This window comes from Pteropus vampyrus, unplaced genomic scaffold (assembly GCF_000151845.1).
Source record: "Pteropus vampyrus isolate Shadow unplaced genomic scaffold, Pvam_2.0 Scaffold347, whole genome shotgun sequence".
In the NCBI taxonomy this organism is placed as follows: domain Eukaryota; kingdom Metazoa; phylum Chordata; class Mammalia; order Chiroptera; family Pteropodidae; genus Pteropus; species Pteropus vampyrus.
Genome location: NW_011889128.1, coordinates 1,338,662 through 1,357,163, shown reverse-complemented (window position 1 = coordinate 1,357,163; position 18,502 = coordinate 1,338,662). Strand labels below are relative to the sequence as shown.

General features: G+C 44.0%; 1 protein-coding gene and 1 pseudogene across 2 annotated transcripts in view; both read left to right on the top strand.

The window, feature by feature from the left end:
* The window catches only part of ITGAL (integrin subunit alpha L), a 37,441-nt gene that overhangs the window by 2,447 nt on the left and 16,492 nt on the right, over positions 1 to 18,502 (top strand). For both annotated transcript variants that reach the window (XM_011378666.2, XM_011378665.2), the window contains exons 5-18: positions 1,050 to 1,167; positions 1,290 to 1,420; positions 2,285 to 2,430; positions 5,457 to 5,589; positions 5,761 to 5,911; positions 8,723 to 8,796; positions 8,877 to 9,009; positions 11,558 to 11,709; positions 12,010 to 12,147; positions 12,606 to 12,803; positions 12,947 to 13,077; positions 14,239 to 14,399; positions 14,504 to 14,655; positions 15,970 to 16,059. In XM_011378666.2, coding sequence (XP_011376968.1) covers positions 1,050 to 1,167; positions 1,290 to 1,420; positions 2,285 to 2,430; positions 5,457 to 5,589; positions 5,761 to 5,911; positions 8,723 to 8,796; positions 8,877 to 9,009; positions 11,558 to 11,709; positions 12,010 to 12,147; positions 12,606 to 12,803; positions 12,947 to 13,077; positions 14,239 to 14,399; positions 14,504 to 14,655; positions 15,970 to 16,059 — 1,908 coding nt within the window. The remainder of the gene's footprint in view (positions 1 to 1,049; positions 1,168 to 1,289; positions 1,421 to 2,284; positions 2,431 to 5,456; positions 5,590 to 5,760; positions 5,912 to 8,722; positions 8,797 to 8,876; positions 9,010 to 11,557; positions 11,710 to 12,009; positions 12,148 to 12,605; positions 12,804 to 12,946; positions 13,078 to 14,238; positions 14,400 to 14,503; positions 14,656 to 15,969; positions 16,060 to 18,502) is intronic.
* Positions 2,021 to 2,140, top strand: LOC111731017 (annotated as a pseudogene).

The following is an 18,502-nucleotide window of genomic DNA, read 5'->3' as shown; positions in this document are numbered from 1 at the left end:
TGACTTTTGGTGGTACACAAACTAATTAATGTTTTAATAGTTACATATTTATTTAATGGATTATTAGAAAAAATACACAAGAAGCACATCAAATTCATAATTTCTTGGATCTCATTGTTTAGGATGAGGCTAAAGTTTTTTAAAAGTAAATTTAAAGTAAATAAATTATTAAGTGAAAAATAGTGTGGATGATATACCCACATGGTAGATGTTGTGAGGTCGTACACAAAGTTTATGCCTAAATGCCTAAAGTTTAGGAAACACTGCTTTGTCTCTTTTAACCCTCAAGACACTCAGGTGAATTAAGGATCAGAATATACATTTTTCACATGAGGAAACAGGACCAAAGGGGTTAAGAGACTTGGCCAAGGTCACATGGTTTTAAAGAGATAGAGCCAGGATTTAAATCAAATTCTTATTTGATTCCAAGTCCATTGCTCTTTATAATTTATCCCGGCAGCAACCTTCTGATACAGTTAGGTGAGAAATGGAAGACTGAGTGAAATATTGATCCAGTATTTAATTATAGCTTGTTTACTTAGCTAGTATTACATGCCAGGTGTTGTGCTAGATTCTGATGGAGAAAGGGTAATGAGATACAAAAATGACTATGACATGAGCCCCAACTTTCAAGAAATTGCAGTCTAGCAGGAAAGATAGTCCTAAATGAAAGAAACACCATTGTATATTCTGGGAATAGTGAGTAATTTGATTTGGCTTAAACACAGAATGTTTGATTGGGAATGGAAAGTGGTGGGCTTGGAAATGGAGGATAGTGCCCAACTATAAACATCATGAATGCCAAACTAAGGAGTTTAGATTTTATCCTCTAGGCAGTAAGCATCCATTGGCATAGAGCATTGGCAGTAGGGATGGAGAGATTGGTATAAGAGACCTGGAGACAGAATTACCTGGGCTTGCTTGGTAACCAGTTGGATGTAGGGAGTGAGGTCAGGAGATAACTCTGAAGGTTTTTGTTCTTGGCTGATGATGCCCAAAAGACACCCAGCAAGAGGAAGCTGCAACCCTTTTATACTTGCTTCCTTCAGGCCTGTGACCCTGGGCTGTCTCGGACATGTGACCAGAATATCTATCTAAGTGGTCTGTGCTACCTCTTCCACCAGGATCTGAGGGGTCCTGTGCTGCAAGGGCGCCCTGGTTATCAGGGTAAGGAACTGGGGATCCAGTGGGCAAAAATACCTTCAAGTGGCTGCTCATACATGGGAACCAGCATGGGCAGGCCAACCATTAGAGACTTTACCAAGTCCCTTTGTGTCTGGCCTCTGCAGAATGTCTAAAGGGCAATGTAGACCTGGTATTTTTGTTCGATGGTTCAATGAGCTTGCAGCAAGATGAATTTCAGAAAATTCTGGACTTCATGAAGGATGTGATGAAGAAACTTAGCAATTCTTCCTACCAGGTAAATATATTAGTTAGGATTCCTGGTTGTAAGCAATAGATGCCCGCCCAAAGTAGCTTGAGGCATAAAAGGACAAGTTAGTCTAAGATGTCTCTAGAACCTAAGGGCATGGCTGTAGCTGGAACTCTGGAAGGGGCAAGAACCAGGGAATAGAAAATTTTCAGGATTTTCTCTGGTTCTTATTTGTTTCTTTTTGGCTTTTGCTTCCCCTCTCTCTCTAGAATGGCTCCCTCACCTTCTTTGGGTCACATGGACCTGTGCAAACCTCCTAAGTTTATATGTCAAAGCTTCAGGAGGGTTTTTTTTGTTCATTTGTTTTTTTAATCTTCCTCTCAACCAATTCTTCCCATTGTAAATTCCAGATTCTCAGAGAAGAAATTCTGACTGGTCTAGCCTCAGTCAAGTGACTGTCTTTGGCCCAGCCAACAGTATCCTATTTAGCAGGGTCACGCAGCAGAAGTATGGCTACTGGGAGCCAACCCTTTTGGGGAGGTAGGCAGACCCAGAGAGCAGGAGCTTAGCAGACAGCACTACACAAGGGATCAGAGGCTTATTTAAATTTATTTCTGTGTTTGTTTATTTTCAAAAGAAAATAAACATGACTACGGCCATGCCACCCTGAACAAGCCCGATCCTGTCTGATCTCGGAAGCTAAGTAGGGTCAGGCCTGGTTAGTACTTGGATGGGAGACCACCTAGGAAGACCGGGTGCCTGTAGGCGTTAAAAAAAAAAAAAAAGGAATAAAGGAATGTTTTGAGGCCAGGATGTGGAGGTGGGTTTCCCAGGCCCTAGATAAAAAGTAGAGATTGGAACAGACAAGTGAGAAAAGATATGTAACATTTTGTTTCTTCCTTCTTTTTCTAGTTTGCTGCCGTTCAGTTTTCCACGACCTTCAAAACAGAATTTAATTTCTTGGATTACATTAAACTGAAGAACCCCGATGTTCTGCTGGCCAAAGTAAAACACATGTGCCAGTTGACCAACACCTTTGGTGCCATCAACTATGTTGCGTGAGTTCCCTTTTGCAGGAGAAAGCCCATTCATCAGTTGTTCTCTATGCGCTGGCTTTTTCAAGTTGGTGTGTAGAACTCAACAGGTGGGTTCAGCAGGGACAAGCTATTGTAAGAATTCAAGCAGAGCAATTTTAGTCCTGGTTTTGGATTGTGAGTAACAGATATCCACTTTATACTAACTAAATCCCAAAGGAGAATTCTTGGGGGGCTGCGGGGATAGTTCATGAGCCTCTGAGACAGGGAAGCATTGCTGGGCCTCATGAGAAGCTAGAAGCAGGATTTGGAAAGTAATGGTGAACTACGGCAGCCACAGGAGAGTCACTTCTTAAATGGAAATCAGCTTTGAAGTAAGTGTTCAAACGAAAATCTCAAATAGTCAGAATCATCCATGAAGAATTCCCTGAATTGTTCATAATATTCAATAAAATATATTCAAGTCCCACACTGAAAACAGCATATCTTGATTTCCTAAATTTACTATAGATATTTTTTCCCCCAGACTTGGATCAGATTGCTGTGTTTAAATTGAGGCCTAGATGAACATAGATTATTTTGAAGGATCATATCGTATATTTTTAAAAATACATGTCTTTGAACGTTAAATTGGCCACAGAAACTGAAACCAGTTTGCGGAATAAAAGAATTAAATCTACCTCATGTTCCCCCTTGGGTATACACTCAAGATAGGATCTCTACTACACTTATTTTTTTCATTTTCATTTCTTTACCAAGCATGTATAGTTGAATTTGCATAAGTTAAACATGCACGTGATGCATGTTCTCAAGGCTCTGCGTGTGTTTCCAGCTTTTTTCTTCTGGGCTCACTTGACCTGTCATGTCTACTTCATTCTTCTCTCTCTGAAGGATGGGTTCATGGTCAAGCCATGTCCACTGGAAAAAAAAGGCAGCCTCAGTTCCTCAACCTGAATTCCAGCCTCCGGGAGAGAAAACGATTGGCCAAACCTCGGTTAGGTGTCCATGGGTCCACCCAGTTATAGCCTTGATGGCATAGAGGCACATGGCACAAACATGGATTCTGGGGTTCCATCTCCATAAGAAGGGGGCAGTTCTTAGAGAAAAGGATTACCACAGGATGGGAAGACATCCCAAAAAGTGTCAACTGTGAGAGCAAAAAGAAGCAGTCATGGAAATGTATTTCATAAATACTTCTTGACCATCTGGCTATGTGCCAGGCAGTGTTCCAGGTCAAGAGTTGACAAATATTTACCAAATGGTAAATATTTTAGGTTTTTCTGGCCACACACAGTATCTGTTACATATTCTTCTTTATTTGTTTTTGTAACCCTTTAAAAACAAAAATCTAAACCATTTTTAGCTCATGGACCATACAAAAAAGCTGTGGGCTAGGTGCTGAGATTATAGCAGCAAATAGAACAAAGGAAAATCTCTGCCTTCTTGGAGCTTAACATTCTAGTAGGGGAGAAAAATGCAATGAACAGGATAAATAAGTAAATTCAACGATACAGTAGAAGATATAAGTTTGATAGAGAAAAATAAAATGATGTTCAATAGGAAGGTCAGGGAAGGTTACATTTGAGCAAAGACTTATTGGAGGTGAGGAAGTGAGCCATGTGGAAACCCGGGGCAGACCATTCCAGGCAGCAGAAAGCAAAGTCCCCGAGATACGAATGTGCTTGGGATGTTCCAAGAATAGCCAGGGCACCAGTGAGGATGGAGAGAAGTTAGTGAGGGGAAAAGTAGTGGGAGATGAGGTCAGAGGGACCAGGGGAGTCTGGATGACTTGGAGGCCATAGTGAGGACTTTAGTAAAATGAGAAGTCATTGGAGGTTTTGAGCAGAGGAGTGATAACCCGATTCATGTAAAAGGATCCCTCTGACTACAGGGTTGAATTAGACTGTGGAGGGGCAGGGATGGAAATAGCGAGGTCAGTTAGGAGGCTATTGAAAAATCCAAATGAGAGATGACCGTGGTTCAGACCAGGTGGAAATTCATGAACAGGACCTATGATAGGCCATGTCCGTGTGGATGGAGGTTGGGGAAATATTTTGTATCCAAGATAGAAGAAGAGGCCTCAACAAAACATGTTTTTGGCCCTGCTCCAAACCTCCTCTGTCTTTGGTAGCTTCCAGGTAGCTTTCCCACCCTCTTTTCTATCTCTCCTCCACCTCCCAGTGTGGCCCAGCTTCTGCTCTCAAGTCACGTCATGTCATAGTCAGGGGTTGTAGATTGGCTGCTCTTGGATTAATTGTCCATCTCTGGTTAGCTGAGGGCTAAGGAGGGAAGGATCAAATAGTTCAAATAGAGCTGTTGTCCCAGCAAAAGCTGTGGGCAACCTGTCTTTCTTCAGAAGGAGACAGTGGACAGGACAGGAATTTGGAGTCTTAGCCTCTCTAGTATTCAGTCTTGTGTTCCTTTTAAAAAAAAAAAAATTCACATACGCTGAGCACCTACTCTGTCAGGAGCCAGAGCTACAGCAGCAAATCAAACATGGTCTTTTCCTGGAAGAACTCATGGTTTGGGGAAAAATTGATACAGAAATAAGTTACTTCAATTCTATAGGAGACTAGCTGTGGCAGAGATCTATAGGCAGCCTGGGGACGGTAGGGGAGGTAGAGGAGGTGATATATGAGCTAGTTCTGCTTGTGTGACTTTCCAGTTTTCTTTGGCCATAGAACCCATTTTTTCTATTTAAATCTCACCTAGAGCATCGGCATATTTGATTAAAGGGTAATTGCAATGTGGTTGAAATGGAGGATGGGAAGCCCAGAGTTTCCCCTCACATAACCTCCCCCTTCCCACCTATGGACTCTAGGACACCTCCCAACTGCCCAGAATTCAGTTGAAGACCACTGGTCTAGGAGAGGTGTGGTAGCAAGGGCAAAGTAGGAGGTTCAGAAGAGAACTCAGAAGGCTGGGAATAGCTGCCTGGTGAATAATCATGAATAATCAACAGGGCACTGACTTAATGAGAGGGGTGAGGGGTAGAGAAGACCTCATATGATTTTGGAGGAGTCTCTCACATTTCCCCTTCCTGGACACAGGAACAATGTATTCCAACAAAACCTAGGGGCCCGACCAGATGCCACCAAAGTGCTCATCATCATCACTGATGGGGAAGCCACCGACCATGACAACATTGACGCAGCCAAAGACATCATCCGCTACATTATTGGGGTATGGGCCGCAGGCCCCAGGCCCCTGGCTCCTTTCTACATCGCATCTTCTCTCTCCTGTTCTTGAACCCCACTCTCCTTTCTCCCTACTCCCCTTTATCCTTGTAAAAATGGTAGAAAATTAGACTGTGATTCTGGGGATGTCAGAACTTCATTTTCTTCTCCCTCACAGGTTGGAAAGCATTTCCAGACCGAGAAAAGTCAGAAGACACTCCATGAATTTGCTTCAAAACCCGCAAAAGAGTTCGTAAAGATTCTGGATACATTTGAGAAACTTAAAGATCTATTCACTGAGCTGCAAAAGAAGATCTATGTTATTGAGGGTGAGTAGCAGACCCTGGAGGGAGCGTTGGGATGTCTATACAGAAACTCATCTGGGATGTTAGGTTAGAGACACACTGCATAATAATAGTAAGGAGCAATTACTAATTATCTGACACTGTGCTAAGAGCCCTCCTGAAAAAAGACCTTGGGTAGGAATTTAGGAGAAGGTGATTTAGGAGCAACTTCTATTCCCTCTGAAATTCCATCTTCCTCTTGAAGCTTAGCTTGGTCCAGGGTGGGGCCCAGAACTGACCTTTACCTTGCTGGTGTCAGTGGTCCCTGTAGAATGACTGTAATTCCTTCCTCTCCTCACTCAGCTTCTTCATTTTTACTTATCCTTGGCCTCAAATTACTTAAGATGGGTAAGCGGGCAGGGGCCAGTTATAAGGAACCCACTGGTCCTCTTCCTTAGCCCAGAATGAGAGGTTTTGATTGTGGTTACCAGATGGAGGAATAGCTATGGGAAGGTATTTCCACAGGAAGCCTCATCTGCTGGGGAATACATGGTTCTCACAGGGAAGGCCCCTTTGCTAGGTACAGCATTGGTGTTCAGTTCAGCACGTTGGTGGCATTTGGCCAGGCCCCCAGGTCTTGCCAGAATACCTCAGTCCTGAGTCCAGGAAGAGGGAATGTGGGAGTTCAAAAAACAGGGGGGTGTATATTGTGGAACCAGGTAGACCTGCTCAAGAATCCGTGCTGCCTGCGTTGTGTGACATCAGCTAGGTCATTGTTCTCTGTTAAATGGGGATAATAATACTAATCTCACAGGGCTGTAAGGTTTAACTGCTGTGTTAGTTTCCTAGGACTGATATTACCAAAAATTGGGTGGCTTAAAGCAACAGAAATTTATTCTGTCTTAGTTCTGGAGGCTAGAAGTGAGAAATCAAGAGGTCAACAAGGCCATGCTCTTTCTGATGGTTCTAGAAGAGAACCCTTCCTTGCCCCTTCTAGCTTATGGTGTTTGCTGGCAATCCTCGGTGTTTCTGGGCTTGTAGTACAGCACTGCAGTCACATGGCTAACTTCTCTCTGTGTGTCTTCACATCTTCTCTCTGTGCACATCTGTCTCTGTGTCCAAATTTTCCATTTTATGAGGACATTAGTTATATTGGGTTGGGGACCACCCTAATGACCTCATTTTAACTTGATTACCTTTTAAAGACCCTATTTCCAAATAAGATCACATTCTGAAGTACTAGGGCTTAGGACTTCAACATCCCTTTTTTAGGGAACACAGTTCAACCCCTAAACAGCTTAGCAAAGTGTATCATACCTTGTAGGCTCTCTCTAAATCATAGCTTTTATTATTTATAGCCCTTATCCTCTCTTCCGACCTGTCCTTAATCATCCTTCAGATCTTAGCTTAGATGTCACTTCCTCTGATAAGTTCTCACTGATTCCCAAGTCTAGATTAGGTGTTTCTTCCCATATGCTGCTATAACTTCTGTATGTTCCCTGTCATAGCTCCTGTGACATACATGTATTCTAGTTGTCTATTCAGTGTCTGTTTCCCACACTGAACTCTGAGGTCTATCATGGCAAGCATTGTTCTTGCTTTTTCACCACTATATCCCTGGCACAATGGTGAAAAAGCAGTGAATGAACCAATATTCGTAATTACTGTTTTTTGAAAGCTTATATGTAACAGGTGCTTTATCTGTATTATTTAATTCATTCCTCTCAGCATCCTTGCAAGGCTGGTAGTATTATTTTCATTTTTATTCATTCTTGCAACAATCATGTAGCAGGCTCTGAGAATTAGACTTTTAGGTATATTGCCAAAGTAGAGCTCATATTCAAGTTTGATAAAGACTATAAATAAGTGAACAAACAGGATAATTAAAGATTGAAATAACTGCTGTAAAGAAAATGAATAAAGTGATGAGACAGAATTAACCGAAGGAAGCCACTCTAGATAAACTTTTTCAAGGAAGATGCCTTTTTTCAGTTGAAGTAAAATTCACTGAGATGACTTTTGAGCTGAGATGTGAAAGATGAGAATCAAACAGCCATGTGAAGAATGTGGGCAAAAAGCATTCTGGTCAGAGAGATGACCAAGTGCAAAGGCCCAGAAATGGGGAAGGGCTTGGCACATTGGGAGAACAGAAAGAGAGATTAGTGGTAGGAGCATGGTGAGTAAGGGAGAGGGAAGGTCAGAGAGATAGGCAGGGGCATTCAGGGTCCTCACAGGACTTTGACATTTGGTCTAAACCGCAATGGGAAGTAATGAAGATTTCTTAAAAAATGGAAAAATGTGGTCTGATATACATTTTTTAAAAAGATTGCTCTGACCTGCTCCATGGATAATAAGGCACAGAAAGAAGAAGAGTAGAGTCAGAGACCAAATTAGTAAGTTACTGTAGTAGCCAGGGAAGAGATGAGGCTGGCTTGCATCAGTGTAGTGGCTATACAGGCTGCTCAGATACATTTTGAAGGGAGAAGCATCATGATTTGGTGATGTCTTGGAGATGGAACCAGGAGAAAGGGAAGAATCAAGCTCTATTCCTGGATTTTTAGCATGATTCACTAGTGGGTGGAGGTACCACCCACTGAAGTGGAGAAGTCTGAGTAGGAACAGAAATCAAGAGCTGCATCTTAGATGTGCTGATTGGAGTTACCAGAGACCCAGTAACTGGGCTTGTGGAGTGTCGCTGAGACTCAGAGCATAAGCCACCTCCCAGTCTGTCTGACTCTAAAGTTCATGTTCTTTCTACCTTGCAAATGCTGTGCTTCTCTCTTAGTCCTTTTATGAATATCACTGTTTTTACTGCTCTTTGGGTCTTAGCCTGTTCTCCTCTACCTTGTCCTTCAGGCACAAACAAACAGGACCTGACATCCTTCAACATGGAGCTGTCCTCTAGTGGGATCAGCGCGGACCTCAGCAGAGTGAGTGGTGTGCCTGAGGCAGCGGGCCAAGGGATGGTGTAGGAATGCAGCTGACCCCGCTCATCTCCTTCCCTGGGCAGGGCCATGGCATGGTGGGGGCAGTTGGAGCCAAAGACTGGGCCGGGGGCTTTCTAGACCTGAAGGCGGACCTGCAGGATGACATATTTGTTGGGAATGAACCACTGACAACAGAAGTGAGAGCAGGATATTTGGGTGAGTACTTATATTTTATGCTAGGTTTTTTTGGTTTTAGGGGCCAGAGCGTCGTCACTCAAACCAACTTTCAAAAATATAAATGAAAGTAATTAAGCAACTAGCATAAACAAACTCAGAGCTTAAATATGATTGTAACATTCTTAACTTTTCCTTTAATAACCCCTCGCCTGTGTATTAATCATGTATGTATTTTCTGCATTTCATGAGGCCTTGATATCTTGAGGCCTTGCTAATCCTGGAGAGACTGCCCATCCCAGGGCCAACTCATTCCAACAGAAAGTAAATAACTTGCCTGTGAGTGGACCTTGCATAGGCCAACCAGCCAATCCAGAGCCTTGATCCCCAATGGCCTCCTCTATCTAACTTTCACACACCAAGCCAATATTCCCCCTGACCTAAGCCACCCCAGGGCCAAATACTAGACAACTAAAGATCACCCCAGAGCCTGCCAACATTTTCAAACTGTTCAATCCTAAGCTTGCTTAAGCTTGCCTACTCTGCCTCACTGATTCCTTCTCTCAGAAATCACAATAAAGTCTCTGGGCCACTGTCGCCTCATTCCTGCCTGGTGCTTCCCCCCTGTGGCCCTGCATGGCTTGTCTGCCTCCTGCTTTGGGGAGCTGTGAGTAATAAACTTCTTTCAATGGCAGTGACCTCTCTGTTGTCACTTAGTCATACCTCTAAATTAAATTCTGGGTACATTTTAAAACAACCTGCCTCATTAGTAGGAGGACTAGCTGCTTCTCATTGAGGCATCCTACTTTTGAATTGTCCAGGAACTCCAGGGTTGATTCAGTTTCCAGAGTTCTTCAGATTCCAAGCGCAGAGAAAGTGAGTGGTCAGTCCACAATTGCTGTTGCAGTTCTATAGCTGCCTGTCCACCCGAGTTGATGGCAGTCTCAGGCTGTGGAGGGGCCTTACTCTTATGCTCAGAGGTTATAGCTCTTTTAATTCATGTAGTCAGCCTGTTCCAAGGCAAAAACTGGCTCCAAGAGCTCTGGTGTAGGACTGCTTCCAAGCTCTACCTTCTCATAGATTGAGAACCACCACCCTCCCCCTGCCTCATCCAGGACCTCTGTCTAGGGGCAGGCCATGCCTTTATTAAACTCTCAGAACACTCAGACCTTATGAAGTTCTTTCTTTGAGAAAATTGGTGCTATTTATCTTGCACTTACCCTTCTAAGGGAGGCTGACTTCAGCAATTTGTTTTTTTCTTTTTCGATATTTTTCCCTGAGCAAGTATTATGTGCTAGGCACTGTTCTAAGTGTATGACATGTATTAACAAACCTTATTTCACTTTGTCCTCACAACAACACTGTGAGTAAATATTTCCATTCTTTATTTTACAGATGAAGAAACTGAGCCCAGGGAAGTTCAAATAACTTGCCTAGTAGGTGGAGCCCAGGTAGTCTAACCCCAAAGTCAATGCCAGTAACCCCTATATGTATGCTGCAGGACCTACACCACTGCCTTCAAGGTAGTTTTTTGTCCTTCAGCATCCTACAAAATACCTGACAATGTTGCTCACTAAAGGGGAAAAATAACTCCAAAGTTTTATCTCTAGTTAGGTACTCACCACACCATATATATATATATAATCTTAAGTGCCTACTATGCTACTATCCTTCAGATACTAGTTTAGATATCACTAGCATAGTGCCAAGCATTTTATATCCATGATCTTATTTACTGCTCAAAACCACCCTGTAAGGTTGGTACTATCCCCATTTTTTTCAGTTGAGAAAACTGAGATTCAGAGGATTAAAGCAATTTATTCAAGATTACACAGCTAGGGAGCAGTAACCCTAGGAGTAAAGCTTTATCTCTGATTTCAAAGGGCATGTTCTTAATCCTTGTGCTTCAGCAATATACATGAACAAATAGGAGAGTGGTTCAGACTCTTCCTCCCATGTGCTGTAGAGTCTCAGACATCTCTGCCTTTCTCACTCACTTTCGATTGCTCTAAGCAGAGAATTGTCAGTCACCTTCTGAATCAGAGCCTTCCTATTGGGTGGCTCCTGGCTCTAGCCCAACCCCTGGTTGTCTCCTTTAGCATTTCCTCACACATTTCACCAAAGCTGTAATAGAGAGGAGAGACCCTTGCCAGAGGAGGTGTGAAGTGTGAGGATAGCCTGAAGCTATATCTTTAAGTGGGGAAATTTTTTTCAAGTCTCCTGCTTTATCTTTAATATTTGTGCAGACTTTGCATTCTTCTTACTAATATATCCATTTTATTTTATTATCTTTTAAGAAGTGTAGTCTCTTAACAACCCTCAGGAAGATGTACCATGTTTGCCCTGTGGTGCCTGGCTGCTTTTCCTTGGTGTGTGTTGTCCATGGTTTGAGAAATGCAGCCATGAATCAGGATAGTAGGATTTGTACTGCTCAGAGCACATGACTGCTTTTCTCAGATCTTCTGGCTGTTTCAATGCATCTTTGCTACCAACCCAGTTTCCCAGGGTCTCTGTTCCAAGCCTCCCATGGGTTTTACCTTCTTCCAGCAGTCATTGTGTTTCTAATTCTAAGCCCCCCACTCTTCCTCAGGTTACACGGTGACCTGGCTACCCTCCCTAGGGCCCACATCGATGCTGGCAGCTGGAGCCCCTCGATACCAGCATGTGGGTCGGGTACTGCTGTTCCAAGAGTCAAAAGGCAAAGGACAGTGGAGCCAGATCCAGAAAATAGATGGAATCCAGGTAAGCATGGCCCATGGGCATCTGAGGCTTGTATGACACTAGTTATACTCTCTGTTGCCCTCCAAACACTCATCCACTTGCTGTGTGCCAAGCACTGTCACGTTTGTTCCTCACAAAACCCTCTGAGGTAAGCTTTGTTATCTCCACTTGCCAGTTAAAGAAACTGAACCTCAAATTGCCCAACTTGTCTCAATTCGTACAGACTCTAAGTGGGATCTAGGACTTGAACTTTCATTTGAGGGATTGGGTATGGTTGAGGGGCCCATGGTCTCCTCTTCAAACATCTTCCTCTCCCTGCAGATTGGCTCTTATTTTGGTGGTGAGCTGTGTGGCATTGACATGGACCAAGATGGGGAGACGGAGCTGCTGCTGATTGGAGCTCCCCTATTCTATGGGGAGCAGAGAGGAGGCCGGGTGTTTATCTATCAGAAAAAACAGGTGGGGACCAGGTCATAGAGCCAAGGGGGTGGGAGAAACTGCTCAAGTACGAGTTATTCTGCAAGCTTTCCCTATCTGATCATGTGCTAATCAGACCTTTAGAACCACAGAAAAACAATAGCTAATACTCACTGGCACAGTAGACTGTGCGAAAGGCCTTTTATATATCTGAAACCTCATTTGATCCTCACTATCACTTCACAAGGTACTACGAGCTTCATCTTACAAATGGGAACGCTGTAGCTCAGCAAGGCTAGGGAACTTTCCAAAGCTACAAGTTCACAAATAGCAAGAGGTGGAACTGGGACTTGAACCCAGGTTAGTCTGATGGCAGCATTCTAATTCTGTGAGGGACCACATCTGACATTTCGTTAGTGTTCTTCACATATGCAAATGCCTCACCCTGTGAAAGCTTGCTGAGTGATTGAGGTGTGACTTTTCACCTTGCTCCTTACCAGCTGGGATTTGAAGCAGTCTCAGAACTGCAGGGAGATCCTGGCTACCCCCTTGGGCGATTTGGAGCAGCCATCACCGCCCTGGCAGACATCAATGGGGATAGGCTGATGGACGTGGCTGTGGGAGCCCCTCTGGAGGAACAGGGGGCTGTATACATCTTCAATGGGTGGCATGGCAGGCTGAGCCCCCGGCCAAGTCAGGTGAGGTACCCTTCGTGCCAGTTAAAACCCATTCCCGGGTGTCTGGAAGCCTTTAAGTCCAGACCCCACTCCCCAGCCTGACCTTTCCCGCCCTCCAGCCAGTTCTCTTCCCAGCTTAGCATGAATTTCTTTCTTGGTCTCAGCGGATAGAAGGAACCCAAGTGTTCCCAGGAATTCGATGGTTTGGACGCTCCATCCATGGGGTGAAGGACCTTGGAGGGGACGGCCTAACAGATGTGGCTGTGGGGGCTGAGGGTCAGGTGATCGTGCTGAGGTAAGACGGGGCTCCTGAGTCCCACCTAGTAATTTCAGCTCTCATCCTTTGAATAGTTACTGTGTACAGGCGTTGTACGAAATTCTTACAGGCATTAGATCATTTGGTCTTCCCTCCAACTCAGTGAGATAGGTTCTCTTTTTATACAGGCTTCATGTCTTACCCCAGGTTGAACAGCTGCTATTCAGTGACAGACTGGGATATGAACTTAGGCCTATCTGACATTAAAACTTCCTAGAGAAGCAACATCATGTGATGGCTTTAGAACCTAGTGACCTGGATTCAAGCTGAAGCTCTGTCATTTACTTCTCAGGTGATCTTACCCCAGTCGCTTAGCTTCTCAGGACTTCAATCTCCATATCTTTGAAATGGTGATGGCGTCTCATGTCTTACCCATATCTTAGTTATTGGAGGCGTCATGTAACATCATATAGTGAATAGGTATTTACTAAGTACCTACTTTGTCTTAAATGCTGAATGAGGCATTGGGTACAGAGTATATGTGTGGGGAAACATATAACAAAAAATTAAACAAATAAAGATGTAATTACAAATTGTGATAAGTGCTATGAGGGAAATGAACAGGGTACTGTGAGAGAGAATACCAGGGAAGACCTACTATAAATCGAGTGATCAAGACAGCCTTCTCTGAGGAGATGATATTTGAGCTAAGACTTGAAAGATGAGAAAGAGCCAGGCTTGCAGAAATCTGGGGTAAGAGTTTTCTGTGTAGAAAACCCAGGATGCACCAAAGCCATAAGGCAGGCAAAAGTCTGATGTGGCTGGACCATGGTCAGTCAAAGGAGAGTATGGTAGGAGATGAGACTAGAAAGGCAGGCCGTATGACATGGATAGTAAAAAGTTAGGATTTTATTGTGAATATCATATGGCATCAGAGAAGGGTTAAAGCATGGAAGTAGCTCAATATGATTTCTCTTTTTAAAGTTCACTCTCTATATGGAAAATGGGTCAGAAGTTGCTGGAATGAACTAGGGAGGCTTAATGAATGATCATTATTACTATTGTGAGAAAACAGTGATGTTGAGGTTTGCTCCAGAGAAAGAGAACCCTTCTGGGCTCTGAGGGATGGCACTCCAGGTCTGATTGGGAATTATTGCAGTTGAGGCCAAGGGAGAGCATGGGTTGTTTTCTGCCCTGCAGATCCCGGCCTGTGGTGGATATCGTCACTCTGATGTCCTTCTACCCAGCTGAGATCCCTGTGCATGAAGTAGAGTGCTCCTATCCAACCAGCAACAAGAAGAAGAAAGGAGTTAATGTCACAGTTTGTTTTCAGGTCAAGTCTCTCACCCCCCAGTTCCAAGGTCAGTGCTGTCTTCCTGCTCCCCAGTGCAGCTGCCTGTTCCAATCCAGGCTTATGGCCCCTGGATCCTCCACCATTCACCTCCTGCCTGTTCACCTTGCCTAGGGCTCCTGATTGCCAACCTCACTTACACTCTGCAGCTGGATGGCCATCGGACCAGAAGCCGGGGGTTGTTTCCAGGAGGGAGACATGAACTCAGCGGGAACACACTTGTCACCTCAAATGAGTCCTGCACTAAGTTCTGGTTCCACTTCCCGGTAAGGGACCCAGGGAGGCTGCTTCAGGAATTGAAAGGACAGATGAGCTGATCCAGTGAGAGCAAGCACTGGGTGCAAGGCTTAACTCTGGGTCACAGCTGAGTCACAAATCACTTTGATCTCTCTATACTGCTAGTCCTTAATCTATGTACATAGGCATTTCTCACATGATTATGATTTGAAGTACTTACCATTTTTTCCTACTGTTTTCGTACGTCACATATTAATGCTGCTACCCAGCTTTCATAATTATTTGTAAGGGTTACAGAATACTCAGTCATAGAGGTGTGTCCTTTGCCAGGTGCACATGGTCATTTATTATTCACATCCATCCAGAAAAAGATTTTTTTTAAATATTGGTTTAAACAACTCCTAAAACACTCAAATTCAGTTTGCTATCACGGTCCTATGTAAAATAGGGCCGACATTAAATTTCTGTGGTTTCTTAAATATTTTATAAGAGACTCAGTATATGATTGGTGTATAGGATCTTGAAGTTGGTTTTATATTTTTTATTATGGGAAATTTCAGACATACAAAAGTAGAAAAATAGTTGAATGAACCTCCAAATAATTATCCCAATTTCAGCAGTTATCACCTCAATTTATTTCATTTATACTTCAACTCAGTGCCCCTTTGACTCTTTGTGCCATGCTTCATTACAGGGCTTGGAAATTTTAAACATAAATTTACCAGGGGGGTGAGGGGGGAATATTTACCAGAGAAGAGGTACTGTGTTGTGATGGAAAGACTTTAGACTTGGGAGTTGGACAGATTTGAGTTCACTTCCTAGTTCTAGTCCTTAGAAAAACTGTGTCACCTTTTTAGACCTTATTTTCCTCTTCTTTAATGTGGCAATAACAGTGCCTACCTCTTTGGGTCGGTAGAAACTTCAGGTGAGTGCAATTTGAGTTCTCGCAAAATGCCAGAGTCGGGCACTAGTAATAACATAAAAGACTAAGACCCATCCCTGTTCTCAAGGGACTAGGGTATTCTAGAATAGTCTTGTCTTTTGCACACTTTGGTAGTAGTTGCTTAGAGCAACTTAATTTGACAAAGATCCAAGGGCTTCTGTCAGGACTCGGTGGGAAAATGTGCTGTGGTAGATTCGCGCTATCTGCTGTGGAATTGAGGCTGAGGAATGACACCTGTGCTGGGAAGCAACCCTGATATGTAATAAATATTTTTCTGCTACTGGTAAGACAACTAACTACTAGAATCCTATCTTTTGTAAAACGTGGACAAGGTATGCATGTAACTGGAATGTGGTAAAGGTTAAACTCATGATATAGGGTGTGTTCTTGTCACCCTCAGGTATGCGTCCAAGACCTCATCTCTCCCATCAATGTCTCCTTAAATTTCTCTCTCTGGGAGGAAGAAGGGACACCGAGGAACCAAAGGGAGGTAAGGAGAGATCAACTGAAGGAATTGATAGGAAATAGAGGAGAGTAGAAATTCAATTTAGCAAGACTATATTATATAGGAGTCTTTTGTTTAAAGCAATAGAAACCAAATATGGCTTACTTAAGGAGGAAAGGAATTTATGGATGTTTATATTTAAGAGAAATTTGGGAAAAGCAAGATTGGGAAGAGAGGGAACAGAGTGGAGGCTCTGGAGCTTCTCCGGGGGAAGGGGTTTGGGTGGACTCTTCAGGGCACATGGCCCCTTCAGTGAGTCTGCTCCAAGTCCCTCCTGTGCATTAGCTTCAGTCCTCACCAGACTCCTACACTGCTCAATATGTAGATTCCAGGGAGAGAACTTCAGAAGACCTAGGACCATCTGTTATTTATGGAAAGACAGGGCACCCTCCCTGATTAGCCTTCTCACTCAAGAGTATTCAGTTGAGTGCAAAGCCAAATTGGGGTGCTATTATTACATAAAAGGTGGAAAACAATATCTACTCTGGTTTCTCAGACCACATACTGCCCACTCACTGCTGAAATCATGATTTCCTCTTCTGAAATCCTTGTCACTCAGTTGATAGTTTGGCTTTTGGCTGAGGGCAGCAGGTCTGGTGGAAAGAACCTAGGCCTGGCACAAGCATGACCGAGTCCTATTCCTCTCGGGGACTGTTTCCCCACCTATAAGAGGCCTTTTCCAGAGCTGGAGCATGGTGACTGCTAAATGCACACTTTCTCATGGCTTTCGGCAGTATGCGGCAAGCGCATGCCCCAACGCATGCTCAGTCTCCTGAGATTGGGAAAGAACAATGATGTGCTTACCCAAATGTAAAGCCCTGCCCACCAGATGCTCATCATGTACCGAAGGAGAGTTGATTGAGCTCCTGCCTGTGCTAAGGCCTATTCTGGGCACTGGCTCTACTGGAGTAAATAAAACATGGTCCCTACCCATGAAGGGTTCACAGTCTGCTCTGGACATCAGAAAAGTCAACAGACAGTTACAGGATGCTGTGACACAGCTATGGGAAAGTCAGCAACATCTTTTGCCACATAAATGGGAAACAAGGAAAGCTTTCCCACAAGCTGTGACCCTGAAAGTCCGCAGGTGAAGAAGGAGAGGAGGGCATTTAGAAAGAAAGCATAGTGTGAGCACAGGCATAAAGATGCCCGAGGTGGTGGGGGGATGGGAGCACAAAGCAGGAGAGAGGGTGGAAGAAGAGCAGCCTCTTCCCTTTAAGAAAATTTCCAGAACATCCACATGATACTTTCACTTACATCTCATTGGTCAGAACTTAGTCCCATGGTCACAGCTAATTACAAGAGAGCCTGAGAAACATAGTCTTCTGCCCATGTGGCCATATGACCAGATTTAAAAATGGAGGCTGTATTTTAAAGGCAGAAGATGAGGAAGGTGAGGAAGGATATATGGGGACAAACAGCAGTCTGCTATCAGAACTAAATTTTAAAAAGCCAAACTGTGTGATGTAGGAACTCAAATAAAAAAGAGACCTGAAATCACAGTTGTCAAAAAAGGCTTCCTGCGGGAAGTGTCATTGGCTCTGGATGAGTAGACTGGGTAAGTGGAGAGAGGAGAGGCGAAGGATACCGCATGAGGAAAGGTATGGTGGTAAATTCAAGGGAGATGGGAGGCGGGCTTGGCTTCTGGCATGACAACTGTGCAAGACAGCCTATCTGGGGGCCGGCTGTGGTCCAGTGGGTGGTGCGAATCTGTATGAATGTTGAGGTTGGGTACAAGCAGTCAGTAGAGGCTGCCAGGAACCCTGCCCCTTAAGGAAGGATCTAAAGGCTGCTTGGCAGTTGACCTGGAAGCAGAGGAGGCTGGAATCTCTCTAGAACATAACAGCCGATAACCCATAAAATACTTCCATGACTGTATTATACACAGGATAAAGTCCCAACTCCCTAACATGGCTTACAAGGCCCAGGGGAATCTGGACCCTGCTTCTCTCTCCTGCCCTTTCTGACACACGGCACTCTAGCCAGTCCGAGTGTCCTCCTGCTCCTTCCACAGACACAATCCCTCTTGCCTTGAGCCTTTGTATAGACTGTTCTTTCTTCCTTCCTCTCCATTCTCTTTACCTGGCTCCCTCCTGCTCATCCTTTACATTTCAGTTTAGATGCCATTCCTGATCCTAAAGTGTGAGATAGGATTTCCTTCTACATGCTCTAAAGATACCCTGTACTTGTCCCATCATAACCTTTCAAGATGCCACCAGATTAGGAGGGCAAGCACTGTGCCTGTTTTGTTCTTGGTGCATACCCAGGACCCAGCATGGGGCCTGGCCCAGAGCAGGAATTGTTGAAAAAAACTGGCCTTCCTCTGATAAGAGATGGAGAGCTGTTCTAGGGAGACATGGAGTTCACGGAGAAGCATAATAAGAGCTAGTCATGAGCGGGTGAGCCCAGAGGCTGTGTACCAAGCATT